Below are 17,261 nucleotides of genomic sequence, written 5' to 3' on the forward strand. Positions count from 1 at the left end.
TGTTGAAGAGCTATGAGCAACACCACAGTGAAAATGAAGACCCTGATCATTTTCACTGCTGTTTACTGAGTCTGGTGGACAACAGCAAAACTGACAATCAAATCAATGGCACTCTATTTCCTACTTAGGAAAATTAGCACAGCAAAAGACCTGCATCACAACTATTCAGGAGAGAAGAGAACCCAAAAGCAACGATACCCTTCGCTCTCTGAAAACGGCCTGGAGGACAGAAGGGCAGAGTGGCAGAGATTCCACACCTAAACAGAAGTCATGAGGCTCTGGATGAGAGGAGAGCGGGAAAGAATGCATGTGCAGCCTTATCTATCGTTTCCTGATTTTTTGGATGTTTCACCATGCAACCTTAATTTCTCTTAACATAATTATTTGGATGAAATTCCTAAGTTTTGTCAAACAGAAAAATAAATTCCATGTCATGCAACTACCCATTTGTCTAGATATCACTGGAATCCTCTGTATCAGATTCCTAATAAGGTCTGCAGGAGGGCATGCCACAGGAGACCTGGACTACTTAGGAGCTGTGCAGCTTTTACCTGCAAGATGCATAGAGACTGAGGCAAGGACTATAACTGGTCTGCACACATATGCAGTATAGCCTTCCTGAACTACACAGACAAGCTGTTAAAAGAAGTTTATTTTTAATTGATGGAGAAAGTTAATTTTCCACTCGCCTTGTACTCAGTTTTTTTTTTTTTGTTGCTCAATTTTTCCAAAACAAGTACACCCAGAGGCAGACACAATAGCCTGGAAAATTTAAGCTTGAAAGATAAGTGTCAGACAGTTATAAATGCCTGAACACCTGTACAACCTTAAATGCAGCAGCACTGATAGCCCCTACTGTAATGTACAGTCTGAGGCTGGTCTAATTAAAGCTGAAAGTTGACCTAAGATATGCTACTTCAGTTACATAAATTACTTAACTGAAGTTGACATACCTAAGATTGACTTACAACATGTCTGCACTGCGCTGTGTCGACAGGAGAGCACTCTCCCACTGACTTACCTTACACTTCTTGGAGACCTGAAGTACAGACGTCGACGGGAGAGCACTTTCCCATCAACTTAGCGGGTCTTCACAAGACCCACTAAATGGACACTGCTGCATCCATCGCAGCAGTGCCGATTTAGCTGTAAGTATAAACAATCCCTGAGAATGAATGTCAGGCACAGAACTTTTTCTTTAGAGCTAGATGGTTATTTCATTAATATCTGTTCCCTTTTACTTTTTGCTTAGAACTTAGAGAAGCTTAAAAATTCTATCCATAATCTAACAGCTTGAAGGTTCTCAATTACATTTCTAAAAAAGGCAAACTATGACCCCTATACTGCACCTGGATTCCATATGTGTGGATATATTTGTCTGCATAGAGCCTGAGTCATTTCTGGAACCTTGTATGGGAACAGGAGTACATCTGTGCAAATCTAGTCATACACTGGGGCCTACCTCCCCAAAAGAAATGGCTAGTGCACTGCTAACAGCGACATAATTTGTACAAGACAAATTACTAGCAAGAAATCATGTGTTATTTAATCAGTCTTTACAAAGTGTTTTATTTTTTTGTACATAAATGAAAAGCAGTATTCACAAAGAAATTTCATTAAAAAAAATACTAAATGACCGCCTTAATTTTAAAAAATTACATATAAAAACAATTTAATGTACAAAAGATTTATACTTTACAACAGTCTGAACACAGTAAGCAGTATATTCCATGTAGCTTAATGCTTTCTTTCATGTCTACATTGTGTGTGCATAGACACAAATACTTTACGATTTCAAAATCTGAATATCAATATATAAGCAATTAGTACAAGTGACCCATATACACACATGCAAAGTTACAGACTGGCTGCAAACTATTAAGGAAATATTTATAACAAACCACCTCCCTGACTATTTTATATAAAACATAAACAAAGAGGGATTTCACTAACAGATTTTAATGTTCATTAGGTAGAAATACTTTTGGAACCAACCAACCATATGCTATATGAAAATTCCAGGTGCCATAATATCATGCAGTAGTTGAAGAAAATTAAGAATTTTGTGGTGAACCACATAGACATAGTTCTTATTGAGTAATTGATTTATACACCCGTTTCAATTTTAAAAATACAGTAACATGCTACCATTTAGTTAAAAATCAAAACTGGGTAAAATTTTCAAAAGTGGCTAAGTGGCATGGGAGCCTAAATCTCATTGTATTCAATGGGAGTTGGGCTCCTAAGTGATGTAGGATGCCACTTTGGTGCTTTTGAAAATTTTAGCCTCCGTGCAAATTTATTCAAGGGTCGTTTCAGGCTGCAGGATTAGAGTCTGGTCAGACAATCCCCACCACACGCTGCATGATTTTTAGCCTCCTGAACAGCATTATGCATTGCATCCTCAGGCTCACCAACAGTACTAATGCAACAGATGTGAGAAATATTAAGGGTTAGTCACCTAGTACTTACATGTAAAGTTAGACACTGAGGCCCCAATCTGCAATGACATCTGTGTGGGTGGACAGCCACACGTGGTTGGAGTCCGACTGAAGTCAATGGAGCTCTGTGTAGGCCCATGGGTTCATCTGCACAGATATCATTGCAGGACTGGGTTCTAAGTGCTGAATTCTTTCATCAGAGACTGGCACATAAGTTGTGATTAAATCAACAGGAGTTCTGTGCAGGTATGATTTCTGCAGAATTTGGCTCTAAAACTGCTAGCAGCATCTAATGTTAAAGAAGGGTTTGGGAGAAGAGTAGCAAAGAGGAAATGAGAGAACAGAGACAATACAATAAGACTAGACAGAACAGGACGAAGACAAGACAGAAGCAAAGAAACAATTTATTCCACTAAATATAACAGCACTTCTTCCACCAGAGATTAGTAACATCTCCATTAGAAAAGCCAATTCAAGCCAACAGGAAGTGGCAGGAACAAGAAAAGACCAAATCACCTAAAGTAAACTAAAAAAGACCGGGCCATTAAAACAAAAATTATTAAAATGTTAAACAATTTTTTCATCACTGTCAGAACACTATCCCATTTAAAATAAATTTGGAGATCTGTTTGTTGCACAAATTCTTCAGATAAGACCTAAAATCTTAATGGGAAAAATAGATTCTGGGTAACAAGTAAAGGGCTGTTCATATTTAGAGAGACTTCAGAAAACAGCTAACTTGAATGAAGATTTTTTAAAACATTTTTAAGCTATTTAGTCAGTATTTTGAGCCAGTGAACAGCCTCACCATGATCTACCTTGCTTGCTTATTGTTCAGCAAGTAAAACTGGAGCGCCTACTATGAAAATCTTAAATGATAAAACAACTAGCATACTTGAGGGATTGCCCTGTGATAGCAACAAAAGTCATTAAGGGCTTTCTCTGTTTAAGGTGTGAGACAGCAGAAAGTTCTTCTCATAATTTGAGAGAATGTGACATCCTTCTGGACAAGGCTCAAGAAACTGTTTCCATGTTAGTTTATGATGGGAAAAATATATACAATTTGTGAGCAAAATAGGATGACGTTTGGTTTTACTTCTGTTCTTTGAGTTACCTAAATAAGCTATGTTTACAGTAATTATGTTTTAACCTATTTAAGGCTCCTAAAGACTTCTGGATATGAGTGACTAAACAAACAAAAACAAAAAGCAAGCTGAACAGTTAGAATATAAACACTGAAGTGCTACCATCTTTATTAAAAGGCACTAGAACTCTATTCTAGAGAGGTTAGAAGATCAGAAAAAAAATCTGATACTCCTATGTTTAAAGAATTCCCGAAATAGTGACAATTTACAAATGTCTACCAGCTAAACAAAGTAACGTACAGCAAATGAAACCTGCATTCCAGTGCTTTCAAATACATTTTTATGACTAAACTGACATAGCTTCTTAAAGCTAGGAACAATTCTAAATATTTAGTTTTATTTTTTATAAATCACCTTATTAAAGCTCCACCATTAAGATTTAACCCATTATTTCATAAGTTTCCTGTTTATATTTGAATAAAGTTATGGTAAACTATGAACAAGCTTATTTTTCTAGTAGTAATAGTACCTGTATAGGATATATTGCAGATTGACTGTTGAACATACTAACTGGTAGTCCCTGAGTCCAAGTGAAAAACTACTAATATCTGACAAACACCTGTGTAAAGGTGTGACTACCTACAGACAGCATCAGAGTCCAATGACTATTAGATAAGAAATGAAGTTCAAGACCTCACTTTGGCCTCACATATTAAGGCTCAAAATAACGAGCACTGGCTCCAGCAATAAAACAGAATGCAAAATTACACATTTCCATTACTAAAAGTAACTTTTTCCTAAAAGGAGAAATAGCACCTATAGCTTGTCCTGAAACATGTCCATTTCACTAGGCAATGACTAATGCCAAAGGGAAAAAAAAGGGAAGTTCTTCCTACACACTTCAAACAGACTTAAAATAAGTGATGGATTCCAAGTAGAAAAATTTTGATGAAATATATACAACACAATTGTTTTCAAATGTCCTTAAATGTCCAGTTTTAGCACTTAAGGTTACAATTTTTGTATCTGTTCAAAACACTCAACTTATAGTACTTTGCTGTCATAAGAAAGTCTGGTCCCACCGAAAAGCTAGCAAATGGCTTTTCAAGTATAGTGGTCAATGACAGATTTTTCTGGAGTTATTTCTTTTAAATGACTGGTGCTTTTGAGAAAATAACACAATTTTCTAAGATTAGTGACATCACTATGACCAAAAAAAGTATATAAAGAATAATGAAATTGAGAATGAAATTAGCAACAGTTGGGAATTAAACCATGCCACAAGACAGTAGTTATGGAACGTATCAGAAACCTTAATCTTTAAATTTAAGTACATCTGATCAAATTAATCCAGAGCAATATCTATTTTAAGTTTCGTTCTGCAATATAACCAAACAGTAAAATTGAATGGCAAATCTAGGATTTATTTTTCAAATTAAGTCTATTTTTTCTTACTTAGAAATGTACCTTTGTATAGTAGTACTCTGTATATGTGCAATTCCTACGTATTAAAGATTAAGACTTTGTGAAAATTAACATGTTGTATCTTTGTTGATTAAAAGTATGCAAAAAATAAAAATACAGACTCAGTGCAGTAGTTCAAAAATTCACAAATTTTTTTATCACCAACTATTTGTTGAGAATTATCAAATGTATAATTAAAAAATATAGAATGTGAATTCTGAGTTATAAAGTCACCCTATACAAAATTTATAAAATCATTTAAATAGGCTCTGAAGGATAAATACTATTTCTTTCCCCTACTTTACACTATTCTCTTGTAAAGGCTCTTTTTTGTCCAGCTTTTACAATGTCATCAGGAGATGCTGATTTAAAGTCAAATGGTGTTATTGATATTAAAGGACCAATTTCCTTATTTTTTACTTCTTGTACTTGCCTACTGTATAGGAAAGTCTTATGGATATCAATCGTGCGCCGTTTACATCCTTTTGGAGGATAACGGAGACACAAAGTTAAAGCAAAAGCTGAAGGTCTGGCACAGAGAGCCTTCATCCACGAGAGAGAGAGATCCTGGCTCTTAGAAATATGCCCTTTTTTGCTTTTTTTATTTCCTTTCGCTAAAATAATATTTTTTTCTTGCTTTGAACTTAAAACTTTAGTTTCTGGGATTATGGTATTTGACTGGCATACTACTGATTCTGCAGATACGTCTGGATTTTTTATAAGGACACTTAAGTCAATGTTTGTATTTACTCCTGCAGAAGGCCACGTTTCAGCGATACTGAACCTCGAACAGTCTTTTGCTTCTTGAGGCTTATCTACTTCAATGGTTTCTGCAATTAAATCTGAAAGTGACAAATTCTCAAGCTCTCTTACTGGAGAAGCCTTAGACAATGCCAGAGAAGACAGAGATCCTGTTAATTCTGACATCCCAGTTGCAGTTTGATGTTGACTAGCTAGTTCTGACAATGGTGAGGATCCCAATTTCAAATCTGTAAAACTCGTAGACGATTGATTATAGAGATCAGACAAAGAACAGTGGCTTGAATTACTTTTCTGGTGCTCTTGAAGTAGGTCAGCCAGTGATGGACCTCCAGATTTTGAAAATGGCAAATTATCCATTTCTGAAGATGAGATGTCTTGCCTGGTACTTTGTAGAAATGAAGGAAAATTTTCAAAAAGCTCAGTCTTTCTATTCTGAGTAGAGTTTATATCATTATCAGGTGCCAGTTTCCGTACAGCACTCATTAAGCCAGGACTACTATCCATACTTCCTTTACTATTATGATCTGAAGAATTCTGGACCCCAAGTAGTCCCCTGTCTTGGAGACTTAAATAATCATAAGTTATATTCTGCATCATCAAAGATTTCAAGTCTTGTGATTCCTTGCACTCCAACTGCTTCCAGGAAGGATTTTCAGATGGACTAGCTTCCAATAATTCAGCACCTACACTAAAGCAAATTTTGCCTTCATTGCTGGAAATCAAACTCACTGTGCTGGTATTGTCTGGTAATCGTACTGCTACACGTTTACTGACAGATTCATAACATGATTCTTCACACATATTATTACTGAGGGAAGAATATAGAACTCCTGAAGATTTATGAGAAGATTCAGATATTTTCTTTTCAATTGAGGATATATTAGAATGTTTAGCTTTGAAGAGTGTTTTGTCACTTAAAGTTGAAAAGTAACAAGGTGATTTAGTTTTGACTGTCAGGCTACTGAGCTCAGACATGCTGGTGTTTGCTGAAGTGTTTTCTATTAAGTAAGACAAGTTCTCCAAATAAGTAAAAGTTTCTGAATAAAGTAAATCTCCTTACCTTACAATAGCCAATAATTTTCAGATAGATGCACGGTCACAACGAAAATTCCATTTTTTTTTAAGGAGACAGCAACAGCAAAGTTAAGAAGAAACATGAAAGGCATTTTAATTACTAAATGTTATTTGAAAAATTGCATTGCATCATAGTCTCTATAATCAAATACAACAGAGTTCTGAAGGGCATTTATTCAATCATTTAGCAAAACTATTTACAATTATCCACTAAAAGAAACACTAAGTTAGTAAATTAATATCAACCCTTAAGATGTCTGAATCTACACAACCAAGCTATTGTACTAGCTCTACAAAAACAGTCTTGCTATATCACAAGCAAACATTTAAAATGTCTTAAAATATGCTGTCTCAAAAAAATTTTAAAATAAATAAAAAGTTTGCAGTTGGATAACTTAAGTAGTAACATAACTAAGGTATGTATTAGAAAACAGAATTTCATTGGGAATTGTGATTGCTTACATTCTGAATTTAGCAGAGAGGACCAAGCCTAAAACTAAAACTTGATTTTAAGTTTAGTAAAAACTATTGCTTCCTTTAAAGAGATGTTCTGTATATTTCCTAAAACTGTGAAATGTATTTAGAAATAGAAGATTGAGAACTTTGTTTTGTTTTCCAATGAGTCATTTTGATATAATAGTGCAAGTATCTTCCAGTTCTAAACTCACGAGTACCCTATGCACAGCCAGTGAACTTTAATCTAAGCCAGTGGTTCCCAAACTGGGGTTCGTGAAATGTTATAGGGGGTTCTCAGGAAAAAATTCCCTAATGGTGGACAGAGCTGTCCCTACGGACCCCAGGCAGCACAGGGTCAGCAGCCAGAGCCCCTGGACTTCCAAGAGTTAAGCAGATCAAAGTAAGCATATCTATCACACTGAGGAGATTGAAACTTCAAGACTTCTTATAAGAAATGGAAAGGGAGGTGGATATTTTTTGCTGTATTTTAAAATTATATAGGCAGCTAGTATTGTTTTTTAAATTATTATGAAGAACAAGTTTAAGCTTTGTTGTAACAAGCGTTGTTTGCCTGGACTGTTCAAGACCTGAAAGCTTGTGTAGGACGAACTCTTTGAGTTGGCTTCTTAAATACCTTCATGCTGTTCCACATCTGATACTCCTTGATGAAACATAGGAGCCTTGTCTAATAACAGGCTTATTCAAAGTGATACAAGCTATGAAAGTGAGATCTTGGAAGAGTGTTGCTGTTTTCATAATGTAATAAAAATACTGTAATTATAAATAATAAAGTGTGTGTAATAAGCATGTCATAAAAATAAATTTTATATTTCCAAGATCACTGCTTTTATAATTTATACTCAGGTAAATGAGAAAATCCCTGGAAATATTCATTTTTAGGAGGGCGTTCGTCAGACACGCCATTTTAGTGAAAGGGGTTCACAGGTTGTTAAAGTTTGGGAACCACTGATCTAAACCAAAACATAATTAAATAAAAGCATACCTTTTGTTGTCTTTCCTGTAGTCACAGCTTCTTCATTCTTGGTCTTCACATTTTGCTTACTGTCTTGTGCAAGCACAAGATCCAAAGCCTTCTGTACATCAAATTTACTATTCAACACTGCTTCCACCATCACCTGCTCTGGTACAGCTTCCCCCAGCACTTCTCTCATCTGGTCAAGGCACGAATAAAGACGAGCTACAAAAGACATCAGTAGTTATAAAATTATAAAACGTGTGTTTTCATAAAATAGCATGATAAATTACTAAAACCATATTTGCAATAAATATAGTTGGGGTGGGGCAGGAACAGTAATTATAAAATCATTGCAACCTGATTTCTTCCTCTGGCAGGCTCTCTTACCCCCAGCACTGAAGAGGTTTTTCAATTATTTCACCAAAACATTACTATAAGAAATACATCTAATGATTTTTAAATTATCTTTAAAGGGCTGAACACTTAATTATGAGGTGTTACCAACATGAACAGTATTCATACCAAAGAAGAAATGCAATTATTCATCTTAAAACTATTCCAAGTAATTTGATAAATCATGTGATATCCATTTAACAGCACATTTTAAGTGTTCACAGATAGTGTATTTAACTTTTACGGTAAACAGCACCTTTTCAGGCCTTGGAACTTAGCAGCTGAATAAAAATAAATGGTCTCATCTTTAGATTAACACTTTAGCATTAAAGCTACCTTAAATCTTACCTTTCCTAGAACTGAGAGAGATTTCTGGGTCTTAAAATCCATATTCTTTGAAGACAGACTTCTCCATTAATATTGTGTACATTACAGAAAGTAAAGGGAAATTAAAGGGAGACTGCAGAATAAAGTGATGGACAATCCTAAAAACAATAAACCAAAATCATAGGACTAGAAAGGACCTTGAGAGGTCATCCAGTCCACTTCCCTGCACTCATGGCAGGACTAAGTATTATCTAGACCCTCCCTGACAGGTGTTTGTCTCACGTGCTCTTAAAAATCTCCAGTGATGGAATGAAAGAATATACAAAAGAAATGTCGGTTTAAAACGGAGTATAATTTACTTATTTTAAAGAGAGTGACAAAGTGGGTATTGTAATCTCTTTTATTGGACCACCTTGTGTTTTAAAAAGGACAGTCAGAAATATTCTCACTCTGGCTGTTTAGCATGGATCCCTACTACAGATCTTATATGTTTTAAATCAATGCTACTTATATATCCATTAGAATAGTATTTCCTACCTCCAATGTCAATCTGACCTTGCCTTTATTTTCTAACATTACGAATATTTTACACATTGGTAAATGCCTCCCTTCCCCCTCTCCCCCTTGGAATTACATACACAGAAAACTACCAATATTATCCCTGACAAAGATAAAAAATTCACAGTCACATACCCCTAACCCTTTGTTCAATCTGAGACAAATACAGATGAATCTGACTGTTATTCACCCCACCCCCACCACCAAAAAAAACTGTGGAACTGACATGGCATTTGTTGCTATCACTTTGTAACATGCAAGCAGAGTTAATTCTCCTTCCCTTCCCCTACCAGCTCCCCCCACCCCACCTGTGTTTGTCTTGTCTACTTAGACTGTAAGGTCTTTGGGGCAGGGATCATCATCTTCTCCATGTTTGTACAGTCCCAGCACAATGGGGAGCCTACTTGGTTGGCCTTTAGGCACTACCATAATAAACATGATTGATAATCATTCAAATTTCTGATCACAGTGAGAGCTCTACAATGGAGAAGAAAACTTTCTTCATCTCCATTACAGTCACAACATACATCTTTCAAGATTTCTTTACCACACATCAATCAGAAAGATTCAGTGTGAAACTTCTGATACTGTCTCTCTATCCACTAACTTAATGATTTATCTGTTGTAGACCATTTAAAAACCAAGACAAAGTTAATAATGTTCAGAATTTAGGAATAAAATATCAGTAGTCAAGGACAAAGAGAAAATTACATCCTGCTACTATCAATAAAGTGATCCATTATATTTACAGCATTCACAATCAGCAACCCCGAAGTCTTCCAACCCCAGCAGAGCAAAGGTGAGCCCTGACATCAAATAGGAGAAGGTAACGATTCTGACCATCCTCTTCACCAAAACTCTACACTACCAAGATTTAAAGCAATGACAGCTTTACGTGCTGAGCCAAAACCCACATGACATGTCTCATGACTGTAATGGCAACCATAAGGTCTTTGAGGCTCTTTTTAAGAGAAATTAAATGCACAAAACTAAGATAACACAATATTAGCATCCCACAATAAATATTTTAATGTATCAAGAATCACAGAAAGGCTATATGCTAATAGCTGTGGTTCTTCAGTCACCCTGTGCATTTATACTTGTGGGGGATGGTGCCCCTGCCACCTCAAGCCCATGAACCCCTCTTGAAAATCCTATCTGTGGGGGCTGAATGATAACCCTTTTTTAGCAAACATTCGGACTCTATAAAGGAGTGCAGCTCCCAGTTGCCTCAGTTCCTTCTCATGAACCACAGAGTCCTATGTGGATAGAGAACTGTTGGGTAAAAGAGAAGGTGGGAGGTAAGTGTGAATGTGCAGAAGCAACTTTCAAAGAATCACTGTTACTGGGAGGTTTTTTCTTCAGTGGACCCCTGCACATTCTGACTACTGGGGGATTAGTGAGTAGTACAGCCCCAGTGGAATGTAGCCTGAAGAGTTCTCAGGAAAAGACTACAGAACAGCTCTACTAAACCCATCATTAGAGTGTGATGCTAAATTTAAGGAATAGAGTTTACTGAGTTTATAAACAGAACTCCAAATAGCTGTCCTGTAGTGTTCAGCAACTGAGATAAGTCTAAGGCATGTCACAGACTCAGCAGTGGTCTTACTGAGTGAGCCTTAAACCCTGATGGGATGTGGACTGCAGCTATGTTATAACAAAACTGTGTAGGATCTAATCCTCTGATAATCTCTGGGTGAATATGGCACTTCTCCCAATGCAGGCTAAAACCATCTGTTGAACTGCATAAAGTTTAGTTATTTCCAAATGGAAAGAGAACTCTTTTCACAGTAAACATATGGAAACAAGCTTCACCTCCATAGGCCATGGGCTTAGGGGAAAAACATAGGAGCGGATGGACTGGCTGATGTGCATGTGTAAAACCACTTTGGGAATTAACATAGAATGTGACTGGAGGACCAGTGTGTCCTTATTCAGCGGTTCTCAACCTGTGGCCCAATTAGCACACTGCTGCAAACCAGCTCAAGTGCTAAAGGGCAGCCCACAGACCGGGGTCAGCCAGGTTCCCATCAGCCCGCTGAGGAGGGGTCCAGGTTGCCCCACTGTCCAGCGGGGACAAGGTCGGGACTGCCAGCCCTCCCCTCATGGTGGGGGTCCAGGGCAGCCGCCCGGCCCCGCAAACTCCGGGGTCTGTGTCTGGGGCAGCCGGCCCGCCCCACGTGGCAGGAGTCTGGGGTCCAGGGCAGTCACCCAGTCCTGCAAGCTCTGGTCAGCTCTGGCTGGCCCGGGGCAGGTGGCCCGGCAAAGGTCCGGGTGGGAAGGCAGCCGGCCCCATGGGAGTCCAGGCGGGCAGGCAGCCGGCCCCGCGCAGCAGAATTCTGGGGTCCAGGCTCAGGGGCCAGGCTGCTGCTGCCCAGCCACCTGGTCCCTGAAGCTCAGGTAACACATTGTGAATTAAGTTGACAACCACTGCCTTATGTAATGTGGTATGAGATTAGTCATTAGGATTTATAATTCTTCACTAGCTCTCCTGACAGAAGTAATAGTCATGAGAAATGCCATTTTATAAAGATAAATGTGTAAGGGTACAATCCCCCCTAAGGCACTGTTTTCCAAACTTTTGAATGCTGGCTTACCTCTTTGGGAAAATGAAACCAACTGTGCCACCTCTGCTACACTGCCATGTGCTGTTAAAGAACTACGTATCTTAAATTTATACATCTTCCATGAGCTTTACCCTCCAGGCACCATCCATCCTAGGTTAGCGTTTCCCCAGAAAGATTCACATGATAAGTAAGGCAGATCCTCTGTTCTTGGGCTTCACAATCTATAAAAGGCCTGTGATGGGGTGTACACCCCACACTCACCCTTAAGGGATTAACGGAGGCCAGATGGGCCAATTAACCTATTAGGCTGAAGACTGAGAGAAAAGCCTTAATTAGAAGAAGCTCATCTGTGCAGGAACTGGCGGAGCCTATATAAGCCAAGAGGCTGGCAACAGAAGAGGCTGCTGGGAAAGGCTGCAGTCACTCCGTGGGAAAAGGGAAGAGTGGGGGCTACAGAGACGTGTAGGCTGCAGTTGTTCCCTGGGAGGAGGGAGTGCTGAAGGTGGCAGACCCAAAGATGGAAGGGAGAGCCCGAAGGTTACGAAAGGGCTCAGGGAAATGCAGCAAGGTACAGAGTGAAACAGACCTTGACTGCTGACTAGAGGGTCGCTGAACCGGAACCCGAAGTAGAGGGCGAGCCAGAGTTCCCCAACCAGCCACAGGAGAAGTGGCACCAGCAGGGCAGTATGTAGGAAGACTGCCTGAGCCTGTATGTGGGAAGGCGGAACCCACCCCCCGCCCCCCGGGAAGGCAGAAGCCAAAATAGTGACCAAGCCAGGGAACTGAGTCACAAAAAGGCTGCAGCAGCTCCTGGGGCGAGAGACAAGCTGCAGACAAAGAGAGAGAGGCAGAGGGACAGTGTGCAAAATCAGGAAGGGGTGCTGACCTGTTGAACTATTCCCCAGAATGACAAGAAGGAAGCACCATACTTGCAGTGAACTGAGCACCCCATCACAAATAAGCAAGTCATATCCATAGGACCACTTCAGCAATTGGACAGGTCCCTGCATAAAATCCTTTCAAAGTCACAAGGACAGAGACAGAGCTGCCCCCAAAGTCAGAGACATCATGCTCTTGGTGACAAGGCAAACATGAGTGACCCTCAAATCCCATACTGGATGGCACAGAGACCGTTGCCAGTCCCAAAACGCAGATTCATGCTAGAGGATTTTGAAACTGTTCCAGACCAGAAGATAATGTATCTAGAGAAGCTATAATAATAATGGGGATGCTAATATTTAAAACCTGAGTTCAACAGCAAGGCTCGAGGATGTGGACAGAGTCAAAGCGATGTAGATAACAGAAAAGTCTCCTGGTGGTGCTCGGATCACTGCATTGTAGACTTTAGTGCTGGTGTGGTTGCTCTGGAATATTATCCTTAGAATGGGGCCAGCGTTTTTTTCTGTTTTGAGAGACATTCTCAGTACTAGATAAAGGATCTCTCTTCTCCTTTCTCTTGGCAGAAAAGCTAAGAGAAATATGGTACAGAGAGATATTAAAAGCATGGTAGCTCACATGGGCTGGGTCATCAGGGCCAGACTTCTGGGTTCAAGGAGGCATCATTTTTTCCAAAGGTCTGACAACAAAGTTGTCCGGAGGCCCTCTGAAGTATCAGGTTTTGTTTGCTTGCTGCCAGAACCAGGTTGAAGAGTCTTAGCAAGGTGCATCAGTGCAAACAACTCAGTGGTTCATTGATCGTCACATTAAATGGAAGAATCATGGACTTAGAGAAACCTGTGCTCAACCTCACTTAAAGTCTAGTGCTGAAGCCAGCATGAAGGCAGATGTCTTGGGCCATTATGTGGTCATGGGCTTCATTACCAAAGACAGACATTGTGGGCCCTGGATGGAACCCTGGCCTTCTGGAGTCTCAGCCTATGCATTCAAGTTTTCTCTCATGACAGATAGAGTCAGAGTTGTCTGTCCGAACAAGTTTGAGTTTAGAGAGCCTTGCAAACCAACGTTACTACAGAGCGGGCCCTCCCAGGCAGATGAGACACCATGCACATCAGATTTCCCCCCAAAATTGAGGGATATCACAAACCCTTTGGGAGACCAGGTGTAGGACCACTGAGGTTTCAAAGAGACAACTGAGGGGGGAGTATGATAGAGGTCTATAAAATCATGTGTGGAGAAAGTGAATAAGGAAGTGCTATTTACCCCTTCACATAACACAGGAATGAGGGGATACACAATGAAATCAATAGGCAGCAAAGTAACATAAAGAAGGACTTCTTCAGACAATGCACAGTCAACCTGTGGAATTCACTGCCAGGGGATAAAAGTACAGGACAAAAGTATAACTGGGTTCAAAAAAGAAAGAATTAGAAAAGTTCATGGATCCATCCAATAGATCCATCAATGGCTATTAGCCAAGATGATCAGCAACTCAACCCCTACACTCAAAGTCCTTAAAATTCTGACTGCTGGAAGCAGGGACTGGACAACAGGGGATGGATCACTCAATAAATACCCTGTTCTGTTCACTCTCTCTGAAGTTTCTGGCACCAGCCACTATTGGAAGACATGATCCTGGAACAGATGGACCACTGGTCTAATCAAGTATAGCCATGCTTATATTTTTATGTAAAGTCATGCAAGTTACACAAAAAAAAGCAGAAATCTTTCTCAAAACTACCAAAAATCCGCTACTAACTATAAACACACCCACACCCACGTATATAAAGCTGAGAAGACGTGCTAAGTAAGGGTCTGAAGGTGCGGGCATGGACACAGCAAGGGTTTTTGTATACTCTCCACCACAACAGTAAAGAAACTGATACTGTTAGAGTCAAAGATTACAAGACCAAAGGGATCATTGTGATCATCTAGCCTGAACTCCAGTATAACACAGTTCACAAAACCTCCCCAAAATAATTCCTAGAGCATATATTTAAAAATTGTCAGTGATGGAGAATCCACCACAACAGTTGGTAAACTGTTCCAGTGGTTAATTAGGCTCACTGATAAGCCTTATTTCCAGTCTGAATTTATTTAGCTTCAACTTCCAGCCATTACATCATTATACCGATCTCTACTAGACTGAAGAGCCCATTATTAAATATTTGCTCCCCATGTAAATACTTACAGACTAATCAAGTCATCCCTTAACCTTCTCTTTGTTAAGCTAAATAATTGAGTTATTTGAGTCCATCACTATAAGGCAGGTTTTCCAATCCTTTAATCATTCTCATGGCTCTTCTTTGAGCCTTCTCCAATTTACCACCTCCTTCCTGAATTGTGGACATCAAAACAGGACACAGTGTTCCAGATGCAGCCACACTAGTGCCAAATATAGGGGAGATAAAACCTGTTTACTCCTACTCGAGGTTCCCCTTTATGCATCCAAGAATCACATAAGTTCTTTTGGCACAGCATCCCAACATGGGAGCTCATGTTCAGCTGACTATGCATTATGACTTCCAAATCTTTTTCATAATCACTACTTCCCAGGATAGAGTCCCCCATTCTGTAATATGACCTACATTCTTGTTCCTATTTGTATACATTTACATTTAGCCATATTAAAACATTTTGTTTTCCTGCACCCAGTTATCCAAGCGATCCAGATCACTCTTAAGTGATCCTGCACCCAGTTATCCAAGTGATCCAGATCACTCAGATCAGATGTCCTCTTCATCACTTACCACTCCCCCAATTTGTGTGTCATCTGCAAATCTTATCAGTGATGCTGACAGGTTTTCTACCAGGTCACGGATATAAATGTTAATTAGCTCAGGACCAAGAACTGATGCTGGACACACACATGTTTGATGACAATTACATTTTGAGACCTAACAGTTTGCCAGTTTTTAAACCATTTAAAGTACAAGACTTTAATTTTGTAAGAGACACAAGGTGGGTGAGGTAATATCTTTTATTGGACCAACTTCTGTTCATTAAAGAGGCAAGCTTTTGAGCTCCACAGAGCTCTTCTTCGGGTCTAATTCGGACAGTTGGCCCACCAAGAGATATCACCTCATCCACCCTGTGGATTTCATATCCTGGGACCAATATGGCTACAACAACATGGCAAACAACAAACATTAATTTTATATCGTTCTGATTTTTTTAAATCAAAATGTTGTGTGATACCAAGTCAAACACCTTACAGAAGTCTAAGTATATTACACTAACACTGTTACCTTTATCAACCAAACTTATCTCATCCAAAAAAGGTATCAAGTTAGTTTGACAGGATCTATTTTCCATAAACCCATGTTGATTGCATTAATTACATTACCCTCGTTTAATTCTTTATTATTCAAGTCCCATACCAGCCACTCCATTATCTTGCCTAGGACTGGTGTCAGGCTGCCAGGCCTATAAATTACCCATGTCATCCCATTTACCGTTTTTAAATATTGGGACAACATTAGATTACTTCCAGTCTTCTGGAACTTCCCCACTGTTCCAAAACTTACTGAAAAGCAACCTTAACAGTCCAGTGAACTTCTCAGCCAGCTCTTTTGGAACTCTTGGGTACAAGTTATCTGGCCTTTCCGATTTAAACATGTCTAACTTTAGCTTTTGTTTAACATCCTCCTGAGATACTAGTGGAATGGAAAGAATGTTATCACCATATGTGAGACTATATCTCCCCCTCCCCGCATACAGAACAGAAATATTTATTGAACACTTCTGCCTTTACTGCATTATTATTGATAATTCTACCATTTCCATCTAATAATGGATCAATACCATTGTGAGGAGTCTTTTTGTTCCTAACTTTTTTTTTTTAAAAAAAACCTCTTAATGTCCTTTACTCTGCTGACCAAAAATTTCTCCATGTGTCCCTTAGCTTCCCTTATCATTATTCTACAATTTCTAACTTCCAATTTATATTCATTATTATCAACTTCCTCTTTATTTATATATATATATATATATATATATATAAATAAATAAATAAATAAATAATTTTTAAAAAATGTATAGCTCCCTTCACTTCCCCTCTAAACAAGGTCAGTTTTTAAACCAGTACAACCTTCTTCCTCTATTGTGGCTTTTGGGGCATCTAGTAAAGTGTTCTCAAATGATTCCCAATTCTCATTCACATTTTTCTAATTAAATTCTTCCAGCTAGCTGACTTGGCTCAAAATTGCTTTCAGCTTTGTGAAATTTGCCCTACTAAAGCACCAAGTACATATATTACTGG

The 17,261-nt window shown here is 38.8% G+C and overlaps 1 protein-coding gene across 5 annotated transcripts in view; it reads right to left on the reverse strand.

The window, feature by feature from the left end:
* Positions 1–17,261, reverse strand: part of HBS1L (HBS1 like translational GTPase) — a 115,488-nt gene that overhangs the window by 86,603 nt on the left and 11,624 nt on the right. For 3 of the 5 annotated variants that reach the window (XM_007058053.4, XM_037894824.2, XM_037894825.2), the window contains one exon: positions 8,286–8,480. The exons of 1 other annotated variant lie outside the window; for it this stretch is intronic. In XM_007058053.4, coding sequence (XP_007058115.4) covers positions 8,286–8,480 — 195 coding nt within the window. Of the gene's footprint in view, positions 1–1,539; positions 6,808–8,285; positions 8,481–17,261 lie in introns of those variants that run through there. One more of the 5 variants, XM_027820535.3, reaches the window with a different exon arrangement.

Source organism: Chelonia mydas, chromosome 3, assembly GCF_015237465.2.
Source record: "Chelonia mydas isolate rCheMyd1 chromosome 3, rCheMyd1.pri.v2, whole genome shotgun sequence".
NCBI lineage: Eukaryota > Metazoa > Chordata > Testudines > Cheloniidae > Chelonia > Chelonia mydas.